This window comes from Eumetopias jubatus, unplaced genomic scaffold (assembly GCF_037043125.1).
Source record: "Eumetopias jubatus isolate StellerSeaLion01/CBP00866 unplaced genomic scaffold, mEumJub1_p1.0 scaffold_10, whole genome shotgun sequence".
Lineage (NCBI taxonomy): Eukaryota > Metazoa > Chordata > Mammalia > Carnivora > Otariidae > Eumetopias > Eumetopias jubatus.
In genome coordinates, this window is record NW_028274816.1 from 70,491,700 (window position 1) to 70,519,097 (window position 27,398).

Genomic DNA, 27,398 nt, shown 5'->3' on the forward strand with positions numbered 1-27,398 from the left:
TCCTGCCCATGTTCTTATTTTTCAGGTGGTTTCTTGGACTGATCCTCTGTGATCCCACAATTAGTTTCAAATTTAGCTAGATTAGCTAGAACCTGAGATGAATTTAGGTGGCATTTTTTGCATTGGATGATTATCAGTCACCTACCTAAACCAAGCTAGCTACTACCCTTGAAAACTTAAACAGACATAACCTCTCCCTTGGACTCACGTCCAGTGTAAACTATTATTTCTCAACCTTTGTGTTACCTGGGATATGTTACACATGATTGCTCAATGTAACAATGCACCTTTTTCCTCAATAGCTCCTAAAGTCATAGAATAGATGTCATATTCCTTCTTTTAAATAAAGTATATTAAAATTAATTGGATTATGGGGCACCTGGGTGGCTCAGATGGTTAAGTGTCTGCCTTCGGTTCAGGTCATGATCCCAGGGTCCCAGGATCGAGTCCTGCATCAGACTCCCTCCTTGGCAGGGAGCCTGCTTCTCCCTCACCCTCTACTGTTCCCCCAGCTTGTGCTCTCTTGCTCTCTCTGTCAAATAAATAAATAAAATCTTAAAAAAAATAAAATTAAATTAATTGGATTATAAGACACCTTAGAGAATTTCATGTCGTCTCAGAAAGAGAATTGGGAATTTCTTTTCTGTGACAGCCCCAGGGGACCGTATGATGTGGTCCCCCGCTCTACTTCCTGACTAGCAAGGTGACCGTGAGCAGGCCTATCTGTGCCCTGATCCTTGTTCTTCACTTAATAAAATACAGATGTTGGGGCTCCTGGGTGGCTCCATTGGTTGGGCGACTGCCTTCGGCTCAGGTCATGATCCTGGAGTCTCTGGATTGAGTCCTGCATCGGGCTCCCTGCTCGGCGGGGAGTCTGCTTCTCCCTCTGACCCTCCCCCCTCTCATGTGCTCTCTCTCTCACTCTCTCTCTCAAATAAATAAATAAAATCTTTTAAAAAATAATAAATAAAAATAAAATACAGATGTTGGATTACATTATCTTTTTTCACAACCAACATTTTGTGATTCAGTAAACAGAATAATTGCCCTGCAAAAAGTTGTGTGCCCTAAACAGGGTGGCAGGCATAGTACAGGAGGCCCAGTGAAATTTGAATTGTAGATAAACTATAATGTTTTAATGTAGGCATGTCCCAAATACCACATGGGAGATAATTACATTGCAAGATCATTCATTATTTATCTGAAGTTCAAATCTTAGCCGGCATCTGATATTGACCACCCAACACCATTCCATTTCCTCCTGTTTGTGACTTCACTGCTTCCCTCCTGTGAGCCTGCTTGTCTCCTCCTGTCTCTAGTCCTTCGCCTGAAACAAGTTCTGAATATCAAATTGCTGGTTACTCCATTGCCTCACCTGCGAAATCAATTCCCAGAATTTGGAAGGGACAGTTGCCAACGATCTGTTTCCTAGATCTGGCTGCCAGGACTCCACATGGGCATCTGCTCTGTACCGTCCCATGGTTGACATTTCACCAGTAATCCTGACCTCTGTCTGCCACATGAGTTACTATACCCGTAGCGCGCTTTGGGGGAAATTTTCTTTTGCCTCTTACTTGTTCTTATTTCATCGTCTTGGGTCAAGATTCTCTCCTCATTCAAACAAGCCAAAACACCTCCGCTTAACTCTCCCCTGTCCCATTACTGCTGCCCTACTTCTCTCTCTTCCTTCATAATCCAGTATTATCTATACTCATCATCATCTCTTACTCATTTCCCAATGCGGGACAATATGGTTCACCAACCTCCCTCCCCCTCCCTCTGTCATTGAAACTGTTCTTGGTCTTGGGTCCCTGGTAACTGCCTAATTGTGAAACCACTGGGGTACTTTTCAGTCCTAAGATAACTGGACCTCCTCGCAGCTCCAGTCAATGCTGACCACCCTCCCCACGTCTGGAAACTGTTTCTGGCTTCTCTAACAGCACTGGTTCCTAACTGTCCTCCGACCTCGTTACTTCCTTGGCCACTCTGTATCAGTCACCCCCAGCCACTCTGTTTCATCTGCCTGGTCCCTAAATGCCAGAGGTTTCATATTTTCTGCACTCTCCCGAAGCCTACATTCTCAATGTTTGATATAAATTCTGCACTTTCGAGTGAGGTTATTTATAGACCACGGGTGCCCCATGGAGCCGGGTTCACATGAAAGTCAGGACAGAACAGGTTTTGAGAGCTCATGAGAGGCACCCGGGTTTCAGTTTGCTTGTTTCTTGATTGATCTTTGAAATGTGTTTATTAATTCGTTCATTTAAGAATCCTTTTTTGAGCATACAGTATCTCTCAAATACTAGGTCTTAGGAATTGAAAATGAACAGTCAAGTCCTTGCCCGCAAGCAGTTTACAGGCTAGTGGAGAAGGCAGACAAACTTACTAATAACAGGAGGGCAGCCCACAAGGGTGCCGTGGACTCCAAAGCAGGAGTCAGGAAAGATGCTTAGACTGGTTACCTATGATCCGAGTCTTGAAGGGATGGGGGTATCAGCCGCATGGACTCCAGAGTGTGGTCTTCCGGGTAGCCGGCTTACACCATGCCGTGCCTGGGGGTGGGATGCAAACTGAAGTGACAGCTGGGCAGATGCAGATCACAGAGATCTTGGATTCGGTCAAGATTAAGGAATTTCAGCGATGAAAACTGCAAGGAGCTTCAAAAAATACTAAACTGGGCAATGACTTGATCTGATTTGCTCTTCATTTTTTTTAAGATTTTATTTATTTGAGAGAGAAAGAGAGAGAGAACACAAACGGTGTGGAGGAGCAGAGGGAGAAGGAGAAGCAGACTCCCTGCTGAGTGGGGAGCCTGACACGGGGCTCGATCCCAGGACCTCAAGATCATGACTTAAGCTGAAGGCAGATGCTTAACCAACTAAGCCACCCAGGTGCCCTGATTTGCACTTTAAAAACAATTTTTTTTAAAGATTTTATTCTTAAGTAATCCCTACACCCAACCCAACATGGGGCTCAAATCCACAACCCTGAGATCAAGAGTCACACGCTCCACCAACCGCACCAGTCAGGGGCCCCTGATTTGCATTTTAGAAAACTCTCTGACAACATTTCAGAGATGGCTTGGGGGTGGGGGAGTCCAGACTTGGTGCAGTGGGACCAGTTAGCATAATTGGGTGAGAAACATGAATCAGAAATAAAACACCAGCAGAGGAGACAGAGAAGAAGAGATAGTTTTTAGTGCTGTGGTAGAGGTAGTGTTTCTAGAATTTGGAGACCAATTGGCTGCCAAAGAATAAGGGAGAGGGGAGGCTAGAGAGGCTCCCAGATGTGTGGACTTAGGTGACTGAGCACATGAATCACCTTCGCTAAATGACTTATCTTTCTTTCTTTTTTTTTTTTTAAAGATTTTTATTTATTTAACAGAGAGAGACACAGTGAGAGAGGGAACACAAGCAGGGGGAGTGGGAGAGGGAGAAGCAGGCTTCCTGCAGAGCAGGGAGCCTGACGTGGGGCTCGATCCCAGGACTCTGGGATCATGACCTGAGCCACTCAGGTGCCCCATGACTCATCTTTCTACCATCCCCATTAGACCGGACCCCAAAAATGTCACTCTGCCTAAAGGTGGGAAAGGAACATTTTTTGAAGGCCTGAATTTTCCCTTTGTCCTGGCACAACACGGAGCCGTTGGAAACTCGTGGGGGCAGGGGTGTCAGAGCCATGACGAAGGCTCCTAGGTGAGTTGGGAACCAGGGTTCTTGCCAGAAAAACAGTGTCAGGTGTCAGGTCTGAAAGCAAGGACAAGGCCAGAAATAGGAAATCAGGAGCGAGGCCAGAAGTGAGGAGGTTGGAACATAGTGTAAGAAATGGGTCAGAACAAGCAGTTCAGATGTGGGGCCAAGAAATGAGGAGGGCCAGAGTTCTCTTGCAGGCCTCAGCTGGAAAACCTGGCTACAGGACAGCTGTTCATTGAAACGCATGTTTAGAAGCTAAATTTTGACACGTTTTACACGCCAATTCTGCCAGTGTTTAGGACCTCTCTGTAAGACATAAGATTAGACTTGCTGGCATCAAAGGACTAGATTTATGCATATATAATAAAGAGATCTTTTGCCCAAGAGACCAATGAGACCCACTTAAGGTGGTCTCAGGCTCAGCATCCTTTAACACATTCATATAGATCCCCTAACCTTTAAATTTTCGGTTATATTTCTGTTTTATTTTACTACACTTCCCAATAGAGGATTTTCTATACATTTTATTAACTTATTCCTCGTCTGCCTAAATTCGGTCCCCATTCCACCTTTCTCCCCTCCAGATTGTTATGTCAGACAGATATGTCTACCACAGGTGCAGACTTCAGTAGCACAGGCCAGTGGGTCAGTCATCAGATTATAGTAGCCAGAGGATAGGGTGAATGCAGGCTTGAACCAGACTAGTGTCTATTTCCAAGGAGACCCAATCTAGTGGGTAAGACACTGCAGCAAGAGTTTCTAGCTAACAGGGATGCTCAAAGTCAGGTAGGTGGCCTTGGGGTGATTCTAAGTCGACCTTTTTTTTTTTTTTAAGATTTTATTTATTTCTGACAGAGAGAGAGACCACAAGCAGGGGGAACAGCAGAGAGAGAGGGAGAAGCAGACTCCCTGCTGAGCAGGGAGCCCGATGCGGGGCTCGATCCCGGGACCCTGAGATCATGACCTGAGCCTAAGGCAGATGCTTAACCGTCTCAGCCACCCAGGCGCCCCGTGAGTTGACCTTCTTATTTGGAGCTAGACCACAGCCTACATCTAGGACAGGAGGCTGGGGCAAGTCGCTAGGCTTTCGCATGTGCTCTCACCGGACCCTCATGGGGTCCTGACCAAGAGGGCTGGCTCTGCTCTCAGTAGAGAAACATTCAGGCAAATCAAGGCAGAGCCCAGCACGTGGACATCATTGAGGGAAAGACTGGTGCTTGATGTGCACACAGGTGCTTAAGATTCACCTTGGAAACCAAGTCCAAAACATGCCTTGACATCGGTAATTCTAGTTCCTACTTTCTCCTGGAATTGGTCCTACCAAATGGTGCCCACCTGAGTCCATATTAATGCTGAATGTGAGAGGAACCAAAGGTCCTTTGAGGCTACGGAGGGAGAGGGTTGGTACAGATAGATTAACCATTATTGCCTAGAGAACATGGGCTGGTTTTCAATCCCCAATACTTTGGAGGAGGGTTTGTTAACCTTTGAGTGATGTATGGGTCCTTTTTTTTTCCTCCTAATTTTCTGTTCATGTTTAGCTTATGTACAGTATTGGGTCCTCTTTTTTTTTTTTAAGATTGATTGATTTATTTATTTGAGAGAGAGAGAGAGAGAGCACACAAGGGGGAGGGGCAGAGGGAGAAGGAGAGAGAAACCCAAGCAGACTCCGTGCCGAGTGCAGAACTGGACATGGGGCTCAATCCCATGACCCCAAGATCACAACTCAAGCTGAAACCAAGAGTCGGATGCCTAATCAACTGAACCACCCAGGTGCCCCTTGAGTCCTCTTTAAAAGAAAAAAAGCTTTGAGAATTCTCACACGTATAAACACATGTGCTAAAATCGCATGAACACATCTGCTTTGTTGTCAATGAAATAAGCACAAAAATTGCTTAGATTGTTATCTAAGCAAAAATACATTTTTGTAAGAACTCATGGACCCCTGAGAATTTAGCCACAGACTCCCAGGGATCTGTAGACCTCAGCTGGAAAACATTGCTGCAGAACCATGATTATTTTGAACTCACTTTACAAGCTAAATTTTGACATGTCATAGATGCTAATTCTAGGAGCATTCCACCTTGCCCAAGAAAAGTCTGAGTATTTTTTAATTGCTCTGAAAGCATATCAACTGCTTTTATGTTTCAGAGACTGGGTACCAGCAATTATTGATAAATGAATGCCATCCATCCCTGAGAATGTGTATATTGCTATCTACAAAGCCAAATAGAACATTCATAATAAGACTATCTCCCGGCCAGCATAGCAAGTGTGTCCTTATATATACTTCTAAGTTACTACGGCAAATAGAACCAACCCAAATGGGAATAATCTTGAAGTGATTTGGATTCTTTCTTGCATGCTTTCCTTATAAATCCTCAGCCTAGTAGCTGTGTATATTTCCTACTGCAATATTTAATGTTTAGTTCTTTGCCCAGCGGCTAAGAAATACTAACTTTAGAAGGATTTGGATGCTGATATTGGCGAATTTTTATAAGATTGGCCAAAGGAGAAGGGAGAGGAAAAAGGGGATCCATAACAGAATTTTCAATGGCAAGAGGGTAGATAAAGCCTTGGTCAAGTTCAGAAGAAACAGCTGGTGTTCAGGTACACCAATGGTGATGCCCATTGTTACATCTTCTGTGTGATAAGAAGTGAGCAAACCACAGGTGAACTAGAGCCGTGAAAACCTTTAGACACTCATTCTCAGAAATGCTGATATTGATCAGAAGGAGGAAGGAACAGGTGTCCACAGAGCACCAATAAGATGGGGTTGACCAGTGGGCCAAGACTGTACTGTAGTGGTGGACTGCCCTGATCTGGACATCACTTCTTTTCTAGGAGAATTTGCCCTTGAGAAGCCATCTGACCACCAGCCAATAGGGTCTTCCTGGGAAATGTCACATACCTCAAATTCCCCTCAGCCTTGCCTGCCCACAGTCCCCTGAAAAGCCTCCCTTGTTCTGGGTGTGAGGGGAACTGCAGAGGGTCCCTTGGCTTGGATTCCTCTGAGCCCCCAATCACCAGGCTCTCAGACAGTGCAGGGAAGAGATAGACTCCATATTGTTATTCTTTACAACTCTAGAAAAGCCCAAGTTTAGGAAGGAGTTGGCAGAGTAGAATGCTGAATTAGAGAAAATAATTGGCCTGGGTTTTGTTTCACCAGACAGTTGAAACTATTATGGAAAAGATCTATTTCTATGTAGCCTAAATACCCTTACCTAGACAGCTTGAAAGCAGAACGATTTTACCTCCCAAACATACTGAGTCAGTGTTAGTTTCAAAAAAGGCCCTAGACTGACTTTTTTTTTTGAAGATTTATTTATTTTATAGAGAGAGAGCGCAAGCAGGAGAGGGAGAGAGAATCTCAAGCAGACCCTGCACTGAGCGTAGAGCCCAACTCAGGGTTCCATCTTATGACCCTGGGATCACGACCTAAGCCAAAACCAAGATCAGACACTTAACTGACTGCACCACCCAGGTGCCCCTAGACTGACTCTTTCTAAGGCTAACAGGACTGTTCACATGGCTACTCAAGTCCCTAATTCTTCCATTCTCTGGTTAATGGATCAATAACACCATTTGGGAGGAAGGTATTCTTCCTCAAACTACCACTCTTACTAAGAGCAATCTTAGGGAATCCAGAGTGCTCATTTAGTTGGTGAAAGGGTCAATGCAAATTGCAGCTTCTGCAGATACCCTGATGTTTACCCTTAGCAGGAAGTTGAGCAAGTTGCCCACACTGGTCCTGGGACTCAGCCCCATTATGGGTCCACCAACGTCGAATAGTACATAATGCCTACCTCGGAAACTATGTGTGAGGAGCAAGATCTTTCACTCAAGACTTAACCATTCTTAGAAGAGATATTATTACTCTATCTTAAATAACTGAATGATGAGATTTTGTAAAAATTATAAATCACCGATGATACTGAAGCTCTTAGAGAACCATTATGAAGATAGCGATTATTATTAGTACTGTTGAATTAGAGTAGGAATCCACATCAGTGCCATCAGAATCCACTGACGAAGCTTCAAGCCTTATGTCATAGGTCACCTCCTAGGCTGTCAGGTGGGCCTCAGGACGCCCCCACAGGTCAGTCATGCCTGTGGAGTCCTTACTTCAGAGACCCTCCACGGTTCAGTTGCTCTTGGTCAGCCATTTAACTCACCACGGGCTGTATACTCTGCTCCTCAAAACTGCTAAAATTCCTCACAGAGAGGGAAAAACATCCTTTACGTGCCTCATCATGAGCCTGGATGGCCACCAGGACATTGCTCGTGAAAACTGCTTTTATAAACTGTCAAGCCCTGTGCTCAGTCACCAGCGCCTAGCCTTGTCCTTGGCGTGCTGGTGGTGCTTGGTACATGTTTATGAACTATCCAGAGCAAGTCAGACAGGCAACCCCCGGCTGCTCCTTCTCCGTCTCCTCTGCTGGCCCCTCTCCTTGCCAGCATCTTCTTTGTGGATCTTCTTCAGAGTGCTATCATCTGTGTTGCTGGCACCACCAGCCTCCCCAAAGAAGTCACCATGGTGGGTGCCTGGGGTCCCCTTAGCCTTCCTTCCTCCACCCTTTAGTCATGTAGCCCCCAACTCTGCCTCTCATCTTCTATTTCTATCCATCTTTTTATTCCCACCATCTTAGTTCAGGCCCTTGTCATCTCCTATCTGGACTTCTGTAGTGACTTTGCCCTCATTTAGCCTGACCCAGAGTATGCCTTCCTAAAACATAGTTTGAATCTCCCAAAAACCTTTAAAGGCCCCTGCTGTCTACCAAGAGTCTGATTACTTCAGCAGAGTATTCAAGACCCACTGTGGCCTGGCTCTGCTCTCATCTGTGTTCCGTGATCTAATCATGCAGAGCTGTCTTCCCTTGACTGACCACTTTGTGACGTCTCCTCCCCCAGTGCTCATCTCATTCCACAGCACTGAATTATCTTCCAGTCAAGAATCAGCTCAGGGGGCGGGGGGGCACCTGGGTGGCTCAGTTGGTTAAGCGACTGCCTTCGGCTCGGGTCATGATCCTGGAGTCCCAGGATCAAGTCCCGCGTCGGGCTCCCTGCTCAGCAGGGAGTCTGCCTCTCCCTCTGACCCTCCCCCCTCTCATGTGCGCTCTCTCGCTCTCAAATAAATAAATAAATAAAATCTTAAAAAAAAAGAATCAGCTCAGAGGCTCCTGGTTGGCTCAGTTGGAAGAGCATGAGCCTCTTAGTCTTGGGGTCGTGGGTTCGAGCCCCACATTGGGTGCAGAGATTGCTAAAAATAAATAAACTTTAAAAAAAAAAGCAGCTGAATCACAAATACTTATTGAACACTTACTGCGTGCCAAACTCTGTTCTAAGTGGTTTTCAAATACCTCATTTAATCCTCACAGCCTGAGGTGAGAACAGCCTAACCCAGTTAAAACCAATAACTTTTGCTCCCTGTTTGATCGATCCCTCTTCTGCAGCCATAAACTGCCCCATTCTCTTATTCATACCTCCTTTTGTCCTTTCTCTGTTATTTTGCCCCTCTACCAGCCCCGGTGATTGCTTTGCCTCCATCTTCAAACAAACATCCTCGAGATCGTAAAACACCCTTCCCCAGACTGCCTTTCCCCTAGGCTTCCTTTCTCTCGCTCACTGTCTTATCACTCTCAAACTTCATGAAAGAAGTTTCTGGTGCTACTTTCCCACCACCCTCTGTCCTCTGCCCTTATAGTTTAGTGCCTGCCCCTGCCCACACTTCACTAGCGCTGCTTTCAGAAACCCACTAATGACTTCTCAAGGGGTAAAATCCAACGGCCTTTTCTTCAGACTCATCTTCCTCGAGTTCTTGGCAGCTCTGGTCCCGTTAGCTGCTCTGCTCCCTCACTAAATCTCTCTCCCAACTTCTCTTTTAGTGAACTGTCTTCATCTTCCACCCTGTCCTTCCCACCCCGTCCCTACCCAAGAGTTTTTTAAGCAAGGGCTCTGGCGAATCCCAGGATAGTTTCTCCCTGGCCACAACTTCTTTACGAGAATTTTCTTTTTTCATGTGCTCTTTGAATTTTGATGATCTTAAAAACAAGCCAAACAAGTAAGCATCCCTTGGATGAGTTTTATAACCGAGTACCACCAATCTCAAAGTCCATTCGGGCACTTGGATGGTTACACCAGGTGATCGCTAAATGAAATGACAGCATTTGACTGTAATGCAGTGTTTCTAAAACTGGAGTCCCTCATGTTTGAAACCGGAGTCATCTTTGATGTGACTTTCTTCCGTGTTCGTACCATCTAATTAGCTGCTAAATCTGGCAGAGTCTTATCTGGTCAAAGCCGTTGGCTCTTTGCTCTTTTTCATTCCCATGACCACTTCCTTTGGACTGGACTGAGATTGTAGTCACCTAAGCCCTCCTCCGCTCCCCCAAGTTGTTCCTCAAACTGTTTCCTGGTGAATTTCCTAACGCATACCAGATCTGGCCACTTGCTACCAAAACTTCTCTGTAACTCCTCACTATACACCAGTCTTCCGTAAGGTGACAGGGACCCCAGGATTCCCCCCCTGCTAAACGGAACTTCCTATTCTCGAATCCCAGCCCTGCATTTACCCTGCACACCTCAGCTCACACGTTTTTCCTCTGTCGGGGATTTGGCTCCATCCCAGGACCCTGAGATCGTGACCTGAGTTAAAACCAAGAGTCAGCCGCTCAACGGACTGAGCCACCCAGGTGCCCCTTCATGAGACTATTTTTGATCCTTACCATAGAACCTTTTATTTTCCCTCTCTGAGCCCCCACAGCAATTTGTTTGCCTTTTTTTTTTTTTTACTTAACATATAATGTATTAATTTTTTCAGGGGTACTGTTTGACTTACAGTGCTTTTTATGTCTTGGGTTTCATTATTTGAATGCTTATCTGATCTGCCCACTTGCCTCCCTTCTGTCATCCTGGATGTACCGTGCCTGAAGGCTCAGTGGAACCTGAATGATAATGTACCATTTCTGCCTTCAAAGCTTTCCCAGGGCTCCCCAGTTGCCCTCTTTGGGATTCCAGTGGGTGCTTATTACAAGCAAGGCCCTGGGTGGCCCAGAGGGATTCAAGGCCCCGCCCTCTGGTTTTCTGTCTTGTCTTCTTTCCTGGCCTATGACAGTGTTCGAGAAGCTGGCCAAAATCATGGATGAACCCTTTCTCTGAGGTGACTCTAATTTTGATTCTTTAAAAAAAAAACAGCAATGAGGCAGAAATTTCCTCTTTCCTACTTCCTCTTTCTTCTCTATTCAAAATAATACCACACAGCCTTCTGCTTAGGAGAGTCCTCTGCCTTCATATATCCAAGAATACTTACAAATCCAATTCCCACCACCACTCTCTTCTTCGGCAGCGGTTGGGGAAGAGGAAAGGAGGGCTTTGGATACTGGCATCTGCCTCTTAAACCACTTCTTTTGGGGCTGGAAGGGGCGAGCCGAACTCTGTGACCCCTCTGAAGTGAGTGCAGTGAGCAGGTTCTTCTTTGGCTTTCCGTAGCCACATTAGACAACAAATGGGCAATTTCTCAACAGACATCTCTCACAAGAGCTTTACAAGGTTTGCTTACTTTATTCGTGGCGGTAATACGAGGGGCATGTGAGCCCAGGGGTAGTGTAACCACCTTCAGTACAATACCTAACAGTCACGATCTGGGAATCCCTTCTGTGTCCTCTGAGAAAGGAAAACCCCACGTGATGGGTTGGCTTGGGGCTTTAAACCTTTTGTGGACTAAGGTCTTTGGGGACATTTGGTCTTTGGGCTCCAACAGCTTGAGGATGGGGACCCTTGTCAGCGCACACTTAATAAAAATGGACTGATTTTTTTTTTTACCCCTTTTTGCAGTCTCCTTTCTTTTTCTCAGACTCTTCCTGTCTCCTTGGTCTCATTTCTCCCTGTGTTTGTTTTCCTCTCTGTTTATCTTAGGCTAGTCATTGGTGATCCTGAGACACCCCAGAAGCTGCCTGGCCCAGCTTTTAGAATGTCACCCCTCCAACCTCCCTTCAGCATAGCTGCAATTCCTTTGCGCTCCCGCGGCCTCTTCTTGCCTCCAGCGGGAGCCCCCCTCCAGCTTGGCCTCAGGACAGGAGACCTCCCAGAACGGCCCATTGGGGGCGATATTTGCAGCCCGCGGCCTCCCGGGATAGCACGGGCCCCAGGTAATCTTCCAGGCTCTTCCCGGGCCTCAGCGCGAGCCACTGAACTTGAATGACCCTTGCTCTCTTTGCATGACAAAGGAAGTAATCGAGTTTAGAAATGTGCCGGAGGTGGGGGGGGAGGGGCAGGCTGATCCTTCCAGCTCCGGGCCCCGTACCAGCCACAAGACCAAATAAGGGTGTGTAAGGCACCTCCGTCTGTGTTCAAGTTCAGAGTGCAGTGTGCAAAAGTGGGGCTCGGTTTTCAGAGAGATAAGCTATTACCCAACCCTGGTGGAGTTCCAGCAGCAGAGACTCTGGGTAGCAAGGATGGGTCTTGGCGGGGGAGGGAAGACCTGAGCCCTCGAGTTTTCCCAGCCAGGAGCCAGGAGGGAAGGCGGAGGCTCTCTTCGCCAGAGCCTTCTGACTGCAGGAACTGACAGCCCAGATTCTCAGAGCCTTTCCATGACTCTCTTGACACGGCCGTAAAGAGTGCCAGCCAGGGTGAGTCATTAGAATGTGTAGGAAAGGTCAGAGTTTGAGGCTATTTGGCCAGGAGGAAAACAAACATTATTTTTCTGAACCCGCACAGGCTGAGAGGCCCGGCTTGTTTACTGAACACTGAGGTCTAGGGCAGGGCTAAGTTTGGGGCATTTTCCAGCGGTCATAACGCCGTGTTTATACTCCAAGGAAGGGGTTGTGAGGCCGAAAGATTGGCAAAAGCTGGCTTTTTCTGTTGCGTGTTATAGCGTCCCAAACACGGATCTCGTTCTCCTCCGGGGCCTTCTGAGCCCCACAGAGGCTCCTCATCTCCATGGGGTGCTTCATGTGCTCCAGCAACCCTTGACGGATGGCCGGGCCCTGAGCAAGCTACCCAGGCCAGCTTCCTTCCCTCCTGCCCCGCCCCTGCCCTCGCCTTCCCCCTGCAAATCCCTTGGCATCCCACAGCAGCCCAAACCTCACCCCCTCTAGGCTCAGCCCTGAAATACTAGAGAGTTAGCACCTACGGAGATAAATATTTCTGCCTTTTTCCTCCTGGACGGACAGTGCTAAGATGCTCTTCATACAACTTTTCAGACATCCCTGCAGGAACACGCAGCCAAGGTCCACACGTAAGGCCATCTTTGTGTTGGCTGTCCCTCTGTCGCTGCCTCCCTCCGTCTGTCACTCACTCCTACTTGCAGGGATCACACAACCCCCAGTCAAGTCCCTGCTTGGGCCTTCGTCCTAGGCTCTGCTTCCTGGGGACCTAGGCTGGATATCTGGAGACCCGAATACTTGCAGAGCCCTTTATATAGAGTTCCTCACCGATACGTTGTATTTTAACTCAGTTCCTCTAAATACATTTCTATTCCTCTTTTATAGGAGTCTCGTTCTTTCAGGCTGAGAAGTCAGAAGCAAAATTAAAGTTTAATAACTTAAGGGTTGTTTTTGTTTTTGTTTTGTTTTGTTTCTGTTTTGCATTAACATTCCTTACCTTGGGTGTATCTACGCTTTCTCTGCTTTTGCTCTGAACCTGCCCCAAAACTCTGTGTTATCTTTAGCGTTTTTCATGAGCCACACTTCAGGAAGTTGGAGAAACTGCTCCCTGGTGGCAGAACCACAGAACTGCAGACTCTTTCCCCTATAATTGCAGTGAAAGTGATCTTTTAGGCTTCTTCAATTATTTCCTTGGAAGAATCTCTAGAAAGATAAGGTCAAAGGGCATAGGTAATCACATATGGCCAAACTGCCTTCTCATTGAGATGCAGCAACTGAAACTCTTGCCAACAGGGTCGAACAGGATAGAACAGCATCCCGGTACAGTATCTGCTCTACTGCACCCGGACCTCCTGCTTTCATTTCACATTTCTTGGATTCTTTCTTTTCTTTTGGTTTTCTTAAAAATTTTTTTTTAAAGATTTTATTTATTTATTTGACACAGAGAGAGAGATAGCCAGAGAGGGAACACAAGCAGGGGAGCGGAAGAGGGAGAAGCAGGCTTCCCGCGGAGCAGGGAGCCCGATGTGGGGCTCGATCCCAGGACCCTGGGATCATGACCTGAGCCGAAGGCAGACGCTTAACAACTGAGCCACCCAGGCGCCCCGGTTTTCTTAAAGATTTTATTTATTTATTTGACAGAGAGAGACAGCGAGAGAGGGAACACAAGCAGGGGGAGTGGGAGAGGGAGAAGCAGGCTTCCCGCGGAGCAGGGAGCCCAATGCGGGGCTCCATCCCAGGACCCTGAGATCATGACCCGAGCCGAAGGCAGAAGCTTAATGACTGAGCCACCCAGGCGCCCCTCTTGGATTCTTTCTGAAAAATCAGAAGAATATATGTTGGCAGCTTACATGTCTGGCTTTCAAAGTGCCTGTTTTCTTCCAACAATCAGACCTTTTTCATGTTTTATGCAGTCCTCAGACTTTTCTATGAACAACCCTGAAAGTTCCATCTTTATTCCCAGATCTCCATTGCTGGCTTCTTAGTGGGGAAGCACCACCTGACTGGTGTGAGATGTAGATGGAAAGAGTGGTCCCTAAATTAGAAAGTCTAGGGACAAGGTGTGACTTGCGGGCCAGTTCGGTGCCTCAGCTTTACCACTTCTGAGCTGAGAGGGCTTGACAGACTGCAGTTCTCCCGAAGGGGGAGAGAGGCACCCCAGCGAAGGGCAACCCTGGTTTCCCTCCTCATCCGTTCCTCAGAGTTGTCATCTCGGCTCTCCTTGGGCGAGCCCTGGCCAGAAACTTGGTGTCAGTTCACCATATCCCTCTGTTTCTGCCAGAGTTACTCAGCTTCACGTCTCAGCAAACTTACCCAAGCGCGCCAGCCTCTGAGAGATTTCCAGACTCATTAAGTTCTCAGGAGAAACCCCAAAGGACTTTGCTAATAATTAAAGGAAGTTCCTGGGAGTTCTAAGTACCATACCTTTATTACCATTCCTGGTGGACCTGGACAGGTCTGGATTTGGGGGAAGGAAGAAGCAGCAAAGGAGCTGCTATTTAGAACAGCTGTGTTTTGGGCGCCTGGTGGCTCCATCAGTTAAGCATCTGCCTTCCGCTCAGGTCATGATCCCAGGGTCCTGGGATCGAGTCCTGCATCAGGCAGGAGCCTGCTTCTCCCTCTGCCGGCTGCTCTCTAGCTCTCTCTCTGACAAATAAGTAAGTAGAATCTTCGGGAAAAAGAAAATAGAATACCTATGTTTTGCCAAGCAATCTGTCACAGGTTCACATTTGCGACAGTTGGGGAGAGCGATCCCCGGCATTCCTCAAGGGTAAAGATTGACTCTCGTTTGAGCCTTGACTTCTGTTTTCATATTGACCTTGAATTACATAACTGGATTTCCAAGGTGAAAGTCTTGATGATAGATGTATTCTGGGACATTCCTGGTCAGCCAGTCCCCTAAGCACCTATTTATCTGCATGTGGAACTCGATGGTTCTCTCCTGACCAACTCTTTCCAACTGTAAAAGGAAGTAAATGAACCCAACTTTTAGGGGGTTCACAGGGATAAGAAAGTAGGTATAAAAGCATCTGAGATTTTTAGGAAGAATGGAGTTCTTGCTATGAGTTATAGTTATGAGTCTTTCCTTTCTGCTTATAAAATGCACAAATCTCTCTCCTTTTTAAAAACACTCCCCTGGGGCTCCTGGCTGACTCAGTCAGTGGAGCATGAGACTCTTGATTTCAGGGTCATGAGTTCAAGCCCCATGTTGGCTGTAAAGATTACTTAAAAACAAAACAAAACACTCCCTTAATGCTGGACTTCTTGTTAGTTTACACACTTTTCCACGTACTCTTCATAGCAGGTTCTTTTTTTTTTTTTTTAAAGATTTTATTTGTTTATTTGAGAGAGAGAGAGAATGAGAGATAGAGAGCACGAGAGGGAAGAGGGTCAGAGGGAGAAGCAGACTCCCTGCTGAGCAGGGAGCCTGATGCGGGACTCGATCCTGGGACTCCAGGATCATGACCTGAGCCGAAGGCAGTCGCTTAACCAACTGAGCCACCCAGGCGCCCCATAGCAGGTTCCTAAGAGAGAAAAATCTATTCATGTTCTCTTCACTTCACCTTTGACTCAGAAATTACACGTCTGGGGCGCCTGGGTGGCTCAGATGGTTAAGCGTCTGCCTTCGGCTCAGGTCATGATCCCGGGGTCCTGGGATCGAGTCCCACATCGGGCTCCCTGCTCAGCGGGAAGCCTGCTTCTCCCTCTGCCTCTCTCTCTCTCTCTCTCATAAATAAATAAATAAATAAATAAATAAATAAATAAATAAATATCTTTAAAAAAAAGAAATTACACTTCTGTAATTTTATCCGAAGGGAATATTGAGAGATGCATACAAAAAGGTATGTATAGGGGCACCTGGCTGGCTCAGTCGGTAGAGCCTGAGACTCCTAATCCCACAATAATAACGGACGGGACAAAGAAAAATGGGGCAAAGGTCGTTCACCAACTGTCTCTTCAAGGAAGGGTCTAACGGCTGACTGACTTCTGTTTACATTCTGCCAGCATGTTTATCTAAGGTGGAATTGTTCATCTATCAGAGAAGAAAATCTGCTTTATAAAGTTGCTATCTTCCAAACCTCTCACTCGTGTGTTCCAACCCCAAAGGCTGGTATAGCCGCCTTTGGCTCAGCCAGAGGCCACTTCTGTCAACCAGCTGCTGCTTAGTAAGGCCCTTGACGCAGTTCCTTGCCCATGGCCGAAGCTCACTTACTTATTGTTTACTTAAATAAATTGTTCTTTGATTTGGATTGTACCCAGTTCCACATGAGAAATAGAAGAGCGAGACACAGGTCTCTTCTCATATTTTGATGTTAGGTCAGGGAGACACACAAAGCAATAGAAAATAAGAGAAATGCTGTATCGAATCAGGTGCTAAGAGGGGTGGTCCAGGCCACAGTTGATAGAAAAGTTCAATACGATTCCTAAATGTAAGGAAGGTTGATAGTAAAGAATTTGGCTTTGCCCAAAGAGAGATCTGGCTTTTGCCCTTGGCTTCTGCAAAGTAATCTGTGTCAAACCTAAGAGCAGTATCTTTGGGGTTTTAGGACCAGGGCTTTGGGCCATACACGGTCAGCCCACCTGGAGGCTGAGGTCAACCACATGGACAGTCAATCAGTCATGCCTAAGCAATGGAGCCCCAATAAAAACTCTGCACACCAGGGGCGCCTGGGTGGCTCAGATGGTTGGGCGTCTGCCTTCGGCTCAGGTCATGATCCCAGGGTCCTGGGATCGAGTCCCGCATCGGGCTCCCTGCTCAGCGGGGAGTCTGCTTCTCCCTCTGACCCTCTTCCCTCTCGTGCTTTCTATCTCTCATTCTCTCTGTCTCTGAAATACATAAATAAAATCTTAAAAAAAAAAAAAAAAAAACTCTGCACACCAAAGCTGCAGTGAGTTTCCCTGGTTGGCAGTACTCCCTGTATGTTGTCACACTTCACTGCTGGCAGAATAACACGTCCTGACTCCCCAGGGAGAGGACAATAGACCGTTCACATTCAGAACCCTCTCAGACTCTGCCCTGTGCATCTCTTCCTTTGGCTGATTTAATCTGTATTTAATCTGTATCCTTTCCCTGTAAAAAAACTATAATTGTAGGGATGCCTGGGTGGCTCAGTTGGTTAAGCATCTGCCTTTGGCTCAGGTCATGATCCCAAGGTCCTGGGATCAAGCCCCGCATTGGGCCCCCTGCTCAGTGGGAAGCCTGCTTCTCCCTCTGCCCCTCACCCTGCTCGTGCTCTCTCTCTCTTGTTCCCTGTCAAATAAATAAATAAAATCTTTTTTAAAAAGAGAGAGAGAGAGAAAGAGGTGGATATCTATTTTTAAGACTATGAATAGGGGGATCTGGCTGGCTCCAGTCAGTGGAGCGTGCAACTCTTGATCTTGGGGTCATGGGTTTGAGCCCCACTCTGGGGGGCAGAGATTACATTTTAAAAATTCAATAAATAAATAAGCAAATAAAAAGACTATCAATAATATCCTCAAATTGAGGTCAAAATGAGGCTTTGGCCCCATATTAGGTGCTGCCATAGATCAATGCACAAAGGAAAAAAAGAGACGTAAGAGGTCTAGATAGGTCTATGGCGTGGCCAAGTGGAGACAGAGATAAGGTGCAGATCTCTGCTCCTGAGACCAGCCCCCCTGTGCTGCGGCCCCACTGGAGGGAGGATGTTACTGGCTCCCTAAGGCTAGAACATCTTGACTCTGCAGTCAGAAAGCCCGGGTTCACATCCACCTCCAACAACCTTGCAAGCAGGCTACCTAACATTGTCTATAGAGGCTCCTTCACCAGATGTTCATGAGGTTAAATGAAGCAACACAGCTTTGTACTTTTTATTAAATTGCTATTGCTGTTATTCTTGTAAAGATACACATCATCCTGCGGTGTGTCCACATTTGTTCCTAACCCATACGTCTCCCCAGCTTCAGATCAAAGCCTTGTCTCTTTGGTGTCTGTCTCCTCCCCTCAGCAGCGAGCACAAAGCTCCAAAAGTGTGTTGTATGGAGGTGTGCACTGATTTCTAGTTGTGTCACGTTTCTAAATCTTACCTCTTTAACTGAAATCTGGATCCTTAAGGGTGCCCCCCGCCCCATACAATTCCTATCACGGGCCTAACACACACCTACCAGAGCTTAGGGAGAAGTTCATACCTGATTAGAAAAGGTGTTTCTTCCTTCCAGGGACTTCCCAGATGACCCAGATGTGCAGTGGGACACAGAGCGTGTGGCCAGCATCCTTCTCCAGCACATAGATGCGAACGGCATCAACCTGGTAAGCGGACACCCTCCCTGAATGCAAAGCTGGGGATCCTGGTCACCCCTTTACCTGTGGCTGCCCTCCCCTAGACTCTCTTTTAAACCTACAGAGGGGGGTCCCTGGGTGGCTCAGTCGGTTAAGCGTCTGCCTTCGGCTCAGTTCATGATCCCAGGGTCCTGGGTTTGAGTTCTGCATTGGACTCCTTGCTCAATGGGGAGCCTGCTTCTCCCTCTCCCTCTGCTGCTTCCCCTGCTTGTGTGTACTCTCTCTCTCTCTGATAGATAGAAAAATAGATAGATAGACAGACAGACAGGCAGACAGATAGATAGATAGATAAAATTTAAAAATAAACCCGCAGAGGACCAAACACACCTTTTGTGAGACTGTGTAACCAAACTGTCAGGCTCAGGTGGAGGCAGAGGGTTTTTTCCAAACTGTCCTCTTTAACCGTCCCCAACCCCAGCCCCTGCCCTGCCATCTAAAAACTCAGGGCCCTAGGAGCCCAAACTATACTCCTATTTATACAGAACTTCACCTTTTACCAAGCATTTTCATATTTAGGGGACCATTTCAACTTTAAGAGGCAGATCTTACTATAATTTTCATTTGACATTGAGGAAACAGGTTTCCAGAAGCTGAGAAGCTTGCCCGAGGTCAGCAAGGGGTGAAGCTAGGATTTTAAGCCTCAATTTCTCACTCCAGAAAACACAAGGATATATTCACATGCACTGCTGGGAGAACATTTTAGTCACAGATAGAGCAATGGTGGAGATTCATATTTACTTGCAGAGGTGAGCCAGGGTGGGAGCCCCCATCTCAGCTCTACCAGGACCCTCTAGACCAGGCCTTGCCAGTGGTCAACATTAAGGTGGCTGAGAAGGCTTACTGTCCATCTCTGAAATGATAATAATACTCCTTCATGGGTTAATGCCTAAAACTCTACCACTAAAAGCCCTAATCTTTTGGTTTATGTTTTGATGAGTTCTGCTGGCACAGTGCTAAGTTCAGTGCTAAATTCACTGAGTGAAATGATTCATGAGACCTTTTTTTTTAAGATTTTATTTTTTTTAATATTTTATTTATTTATTTGCCAGATTGAGAGAGAGAGAGAGCAGGAACAGGGGGAGTGGCAGGCAGAGGGAGAAGCAGGGTCCCCGCTGAGCAAGGAGCCTGATGTGGGACCCGATCCCAGGACCCTAGGATCACGACCCGAGCCGAAGGCAGCCGCTTCACCAACTGAGCCACCCAGGCGTCCCAAGATTTTTTTTTTTTAAGTAATCTCTACAGCCAACATGGAGCTTGAACTCACAACTCTGAGATCAAGAGTCACATGCTTTACCGACTGAGCCAGCCCGGTTGCCCCATTAGACCTTTCCTAAGAGCAGATTTTCGGTGACATACTGGTCAGACTGTTCCTGGTTTTTTTCTTTTTGTTTATTTTTTTTCAGCATATTTCATGTAGCTTTTTTCCTTCCTTCTTTCCTTCCTTCCTTCCTTCTCTTTTCTTTTCTTTTCTTTTTTTTTGGTGTTCATATATATTTATTTACTTATTTATTTTTAAAGATTTTATTTATTTATTTGACAGAGAGAGACACAGCGAGAGAGGGAACACAAGCAGGGGGAGTGGGAGAGGGAGAACCAGGCTTCTCCGTGGAGCAGGGAGCCCAGTGCGGGGCTCAATCCCAGGACCCTGGGATCATGACCTGAGCCGAAGGCAGATGCTTAATGACTGAGCCACCCTGGCACCCCGGTAGACTGTATTCTTTAGAGCAGTTTTAGGTTCATAGCAAAGTTGAGAGGAAAGTACACAGAAACTCCCTGTCCCCCAAATTTTTTACAATCGATAAACCAACACTGACACATCATCACTCCCGAGTCCATAGTTTACATGAGGGTCCACTTTTGGTGCTGTTCATTCTGTGGGCTTTGACAAATGTATAATGACACATGTCCATGATTTGCTTTTTATAAGCCTTTAACTCTTTTTGTTTTTTTGTTTTGTTTTGTTAATTTTCCATTAGGGAGAATTTCAAGCCTGCAACTGTAGAGAGAAGTTTAATGAACTTCCTTCCATGTTCTTATCACTTGGCTCCTGTAATTATTAACTCACAGTCAATGTTAGTTTCATTTAAACAGCTGTTCACCTCCCCCACCTCCTGTATTATTTCGAAGCAAATCTTTGGCATCATATTTCATATTTAAATATTCTAGCATGCATTTCTAGTCGACAACAACTCCTTTATTAACATAACTATAATGCCATTGTCACACCAAAACATTCACAGTTCCTTAATATCAGTGTTTTATATTTCCATTAGTCTCATGTCATAAATATGTTTTTATTTTGTGCTTATTTTTATGGCTTGTTTGAATCGGGATCCATTAACAGGACTTTAAATTTTCTTCTAATTTACAGCCCCCACCCCCCCACCCTGTGCCCAATAGAGGTTTGCTGCTCTCACTGTAAGAGAGAGTTCTCTATACGTGAAGTCAGCATTTTATGATTTAAAATAGAAAGACCAATAGGGAAGCCCTTCTCAGCCTATACCAATCACAGTCCTGGTCCATGTGGCACGGCTGCCCACTGTCCTTGGGGACAGCTTGCCTCTTTCCATTACCCCTAACCAACCACTCCTGTTCCTTTTTCTGAGTCCCTGTTCTCTTTTTTATATTTCTTTTATAATTTAAGCGAACATGATTATTATTCAAACTTATTTGGTCTTTTTCTTAATCCATCTGTGCAGAAATGAAATGTTAGAACCTAGACTAAGCTTATCATTAACAAGTAGATTGATACAGAGGCAGTCCATGAGTAAGTAGACTTCTGTGATTTTAACCCCAGGGCATGGTGGACATTGCCGCTCAAAGTCTCTGTGCCCTCAGTACAGCACAAGGAAAAGAGGCCAAATAAATCAGGCAGCATCTACAAGAACAGAGTTCACACTGCAGCCAGCCAGGAAAATGAAGTGTGCTAATAAATGGCCAGGCAGATAAGAAACCAAGATACCCTAACCCAGGTTTCTATCATGGCGGAATTCCACTCTGCTTCACTGGCCCCGAACAAGAGTAAACAGTAAAACCCACACAAACAGTCTCCACACACCTGGCCAATGCAATGGTTATACCCCACTGATCCACTCCGAGGTGAGTTCGGGTCTACGCAGAATTGGAAACGTTTCTGGCCAGGGGAACAGGGACCGCTACTTTGAAATTGAGGCAGAGAAAGCATTCAGTCATGAGTGACCGCCCTATTTCTCTACAGGTGGTGACTTTCGATGCAGGGGGAGTCAGTGGTCACTGCAATCACGTTGCTCTGTATGCGGCCGTGAGGTAGGACTCTCTGCGTGTTGGAGGGGGGAGAGGGTCTGTTCGTTTGCTCAGGGTGGGTGGTTTCTAAAGCACTTCCCGCCTCACTGTCTGAGCCTCGTGGAACTGACCACTCAGGTACAGAGAGCCAGTGTTGGCCACATTGCTCACTACATCCCACCAGGCCCTCCGTGTGAGAAATCCCTCCTCAGTCGTCCTAATATTATTGTGTTGTCTCCTCAACTCCTGAGAGCTTCTTCCACTTGGAAAAATGGGGTAACATTTTATTTTTCTCTTTGCTTTGGCCACAGAGAGCTTTGGGGCCAAATTCGCATGTAGCACATGTGGGAGATTTGAAGGACTGAGTTTTGTGAATCAGTGTGCCTCTTGGCTTCATCTTCTTTTTCCTCCTTTTTAAAAAAGATTTTATTTATTTATTTGTCGGAGAGAGGAAGAGAGAGAGAGTGAGCACAAGCGGGGGGAATGGCAGGCAGGAGAAGCAGGCTCCCCGCTGAGCAAGGAGCCCAATGCAGGACTTGACCCGAGGACCCTGGGATCATGACCTGAGCTGAAGGCAGACACTTAACCGACTGAGCCACCCAGGCTTCCCTTTCCTCCTTTTATTCTAATTTCTTTTGTTATGTTCCATTGTACATTTTGTACACTATATCAAATCTTTCTTTGGAGAAGGAAGATATACATATGTAATAGGATAACTTTTGTTCTTCATAGCCACCCTATTTTACTGATAGGCATCTGTATTTTCTGGTAAGAAACACCAAAAAATGCACCTCAAAGATATTGAGGGACTTACTCAGGATTGTACAAATATATACCATGTTTCCCGCCCTCTAGAGAAGTACTTCTTCTGGGCACCGTGAGTGAAGGAGTGGTGGACCTGGCCTAGGGGAAGGGAAGGGGCAACCTGAAGTAAAGGACTTACTTTCTAACTTTCTTCTAAACATGCCCAACATTCTCAGACTAGAGCAGTGAAATATATAAAGTTGGAAATGATCTCACCTATCATTAAGTCCAACCACCTCATTTAACTGAGGAAGTGAAGAGGTTTTCCCAGCACTGCCGGGCTGAACAATGGCGGAAGTAGATCTGGAATTCATTTCATATGAGTATGTTGTCTGTGTGTTGGTGGTGGGGTTGGACCACTTACCCCGTCTTTCTCCATGTCTGTGCTTCCAAACAAAAGCAGGCAAGAGATTTGGAGTTCTTTGTTGGATTGGCCTCACCTTCCTTTAAGGCAGGGAGTACAGAATGGCCTTCACTGTGAGAAGGTGGGAGCAGGGGAGGTCAAAAAGAAAGAACTATCAGGGAAGAAAGATCAATTAGTATTTTAAAACAGTCTCCTAGGGGCGCCTGGGTGGCTCAGTTGTTAAGCGTCTGCCTTCGGCTCAGGTCATGATCCCAGAGTCCTGGGATCGGGCCCCGCATCGGCCTCCCTGCTCCTCGGGAAGTCTGCTTCTCCCTCTCCCACTCCCCCTGCTTGTGTTCCCTCTCCCGCTGTGTCTCTTTCTGTCAAATAAATAAATAAAATCTTAAAAAAGAAAGAAAAAGAAAATAAATAAATAAATAATAAAATAGTCTCCTGTCACACTCATATTACAATTTCAAAAGAGAGAAACTTTGAAGAGTCCATCATAGTTACCTTCATCTCTAATGGGCAAAGCTTGGACCAGGGCACTTCATAACTATTGGTCATCCCCCAGATTGGCTGACCTTGGGGAAGGTGCCCACACTTGTCCCTCCAGCTGTAGCCAGAGGTATGGAATCCCAGAAACCTATATGGTGATTGATGCAAAAGAAACTACCTAGAAACCTACAGAGGGATCATAGGGTGTGGCAGTCCTTACTACGGTTGGGGAGGAAGAAATATTCCTCTGTCCAAGGTTCTTCTAGCTAGACTAAGAATTAAATTTCCATGAGAGATTAACAGCAGAAAATCAAATTTAATTTTGTCCTGCAAAATCCATGCAAACATGAACCCATACAAACATGAAATTCCAAAGACTGTCAGGCAACATGAGGCTTATATGGCATCCTGAGCTCAGGAGCGGGACGGGAGTCTGGCGTACAAGGAGAGGAGTACCGTTAGCAGGAAGGTGAGAGATGTTTGGAAAACAAAGGTGGCCCTCTTATGCAGATACGTTTCTTAGGTAAAAAGGAATCTCTATGACTAGTTCTCTTCCTGGTATAGGCCCCCTTTCCAATGTAAGTTTAGGTGGTTGGGGGCGGGGGGTGTAAAGTGGTTTTCCTGAATTTGCTGGGTTTTGATTGCTTTTAACTCAAGGTAATCTACATGCCATTGTGGCCCATCTTGGAGAGGCCTGCCCTTGACCCCTATACTCTGAAGGCTCTTCCTGTTATCTGCAAAGGAATCCTTGCTCCCTCTCACTCCTGTCCTTTCCTCCTCCAGGACCCTGCACTCAGAAGGGAAGTTACCTAACGGTAAGTTGTCTGTTTTGCAAAAGTCTGCAAATTACTGTACCTCTAAGAAACTTATTGGGTGAAATTTGTAAATATATGGAGAACTGCCCTAGGTCAAGCCTCCCTAGGTGGGGCTGGGAAGGCTGGGCCACACGCTTCCTGACCCAGCTCACTGTGTCTGTCCTTGTGGGTCCTCAGACCCTAATACCAGGTTGTATCCTTTGGGAAGTGCCCTGTCAGCCAGGCAGCCTCTGGGTGTGAGGGGAGGCCAGATGTGTTAAGGACACAGAACCAATAGGAGACACATATTTAAAAGAGACTTATAAACTTGGCTCATACAAGTACAGAAGCTGAGAAGTCCCACAGTCTGCTATCTGCAAACTGGGGACCCAGGAAAGCTAGTGGTGTAAGTTAGTCTGGGTCCAAAGGCCTGAGAAGCAGGAGAGCCAATGGTGTAAATCCCAGTCCAAGGGCAGGAGATGACCAGCGTCTCAGCTCAAGAGTCAAGCAGAAAAGAACAAATTCTCCCTTCTTCCACCTAGTCTTCTATTCAGGCCCTCAATGGATTGGACCATGACCACCCACACAGGGGAGGGCAATCTACTTTCCTGAGTCCACTGATTTAAATGCCAGTCTCATCCAAAAATACCCTCCCAGGCACACCCAGAAACAATCAGCCAAACATCTGGGTACCCTGTGATGCAGTCAAGTTGACACATGAAATTAACCATGACACCAGGCCTTGCCCACTCATCTGTCTAGCTTTCTCCCCAGGTGGGTCTTTTTCGCCTCCAGTGTTCTTTCAGTCTGTCCAACTAAACTCACACCCCAGCCCCCCATTACTTAACCAGGCTATAAACAGCTGATGGGTGCTTGATGGGTTAACCTGCTTGAGTTAGAAAGGTGTTTGACCCTCCCCTTGGCCATTTACTGTGTGACACTGATGCTTAACCTCTCTAGGCCAGTTTCTGGTCTGTCAATGGGAATAACAGACATCCCTCAGGAGTGATATGAAGGTGAAGCAAATGAAAACACAGTGGAGTGTGCTCTTCCTGAGTGGGCTGGTACCAACCCTGTGAGACAGGCTCCCACACCATCAACACCACTTTACAGATGAGAAAACTGAGTCTCAGAGAGCTGAAGTCTGTCAGGTCTCAAGCATCAGAGCAGGAACTAGGTCTCTTGCCTCCCAGTCCAGAAATTTCTGATCTTCATCACCTTTCCCTTGCCCTTGAAGTAGCCGGTTTCCAACCTCTAGCGACCAACCTTGTCTTGCTAGGGCTTGCATAGAGGGCAGCCGGCCAGGCGTTCTGGGGTCCTTTCACTCTTCCTATCTGTGAGCACGATGGGCAAAGAGCACCTTTGGTGCTACCGAGTCATCTGGCAACTCCATGGCCATGGTCTTGCCCTGCCCTGAGCCCCAAGGAAGGGGTAGGGTGCTCAGGAAAAATCTGCCTGGAAGCAACAAGACTCTTCACTTCTCCCCTCTCCGCTCCCCCCAACCAGGGTGTTCTGTGCTCACGCTTCAGTCAGTGAATGTGTTGCGCAAGTACATCTCCCTTCTGGACCTGCCCTTTTCTCTGCTTCACACCCGGGATGTCCTCTTCGTGCTCACCAGCAAAGAAGTGGCACGGGCCAAGGTGAGTGAGGACTGCGAAATCCCAGACACCCTCCCCCCGATCTGTGTCCCTGGTTCCTCCCGACCCCTAAACGAAGACCTTCCGCAGTGGCTCAGCATCTGAGTGTTAGGACTATCCAGCTAGACCTTGGCAGTCATAGATTATCAAGGACTTTCGCCCTTTTTTCTGATCATAAACGTAACACATGCTTTTTTAAAAGTAAAACTATATGCTCATTGTAGAACATCTAGAAATACTTTATGTGAAAGCATCAAGAAGAAAATAAAGATAATCAATAAAAACTACCCCGAATGCCACCACTCAGAGATAATCATGGTTAATATATATATTTTTTTTAATGGAATCCCAGAGTGCCTACCATTTAAAACCTGTTCTAACAACATTCTGACCATTTTCTTCTATGTCATCATGCATTAGAATTGTAATGGGTGCCTGCATTCCCCTGCATGGATATACGTAGAGGAACTCAGACCTGCCAGGAACCTCTATAAAGAGCCAAAAAGACCACCAGAGGCTTATTTGCCTGTTGAAGAAATGTCAGGGCCAGTGAAGCCCTCGCAGTGAAAACTCTTAGCTGTCAGTAGGGCAGGTGATTCTGAAAACTGTGGAGTTAGGGAGCAGGCAATTAAGGAGAATTGCTCCAATCTGACCCCCAGTTGACTTAAGTCTACCAGGGAGAGAAGAGTAGCAATGAGCAAATCTAAGAGAACTCAGGATAATTATATTATTATTATTATTATTATTATTATTTTGCTTAGCTTTATTTTCTGAACTGTCTGCAATAAACGTGTATACCCACTAAGAGGCACTTTGCTAGATGCCGAGAATGCAACACTGACCAGAAACATGAATTCTCCTTTGTTTTATTTGATAGTTCATTAATTTCTGTTCTTTATTTTTGTCCTTTTACTTTATTCAGGTTTTACACTGTTATTTTTTTTTCAATTTCTTGGACTGACAAGGTCAGCTTTTTTTCCATTTTCAATCATTTTTTAAAAATACACTTTAATACTATTAATCTCCCTTGAAGTATTCCTTTAGCTGCATCTGATGAGTTTTGACACATACTTCTGTCACTCAGTTAGAAGTAATCTATAGTTTCCACTGTGAGTTCCTCTTTAATACATGAGGCTTGTAAGGGTGTATTTTAGAGTTTACAAATGCGTATGTGGGCATATATAGGGTCAGTCATTATCCACAGGTTCCATATTTGCAAAGGCGCCTACGTGCTAAAATTTCCTTGTAACCCCAAAATTAATACAGTGCTTTTGCAGTCACTTGTGGACATGGTATTTGCAGGGCAGTGAGAAGTTTTAAGTTACCACCGATGCACACATACAGGTTCCCAACTGTGGTTGAACAAGGTGACCCTCTGCCTTCTTGTTTCAGCTCTCATACCGCAAACAAGTATCCTTTCCACAGTATGGTGCCTCCCAATCCAGAGTCATCTGGCAACTCCATGACC

At 46.1% G+C, this 27,398-nt stretch overlaps 1 protein-coding gene across 2 annotated transcripts in view; it reads left to right on the forward strand.

Moving 5' to 3' along the window:
- The window catches only part of PIGL (phosphatidylinositol glycan anchor biosynthesis class L), a 99,686-nt gene that overhangs the window by 40,763 nt on the left and 31,525 nt on the right, over nt 1-27,398 (forward strand). For both annotated transcript variants that reach the window (XM_088027953.1, XM_028089580.2), the window contains exons 3-6: nt 18,473-18,563; nt 21,811-21,878; nt 24,283-24,314; nt 25,800-25,933. In XM_088027953.1, coding sequence (XP_087884079.1) covers nt 18,473-18,563; nt 21,811-21,878; nt 24,283-24,314; nt 25,800-25,933 — 325 coding nt within the window. The remainder of the gene's footprint in view (nt 1-18,472; nt 18,564-21,810; nt 21,879-24,282; nt 24,315-25,799; nt 25,934-27,398) is intronic.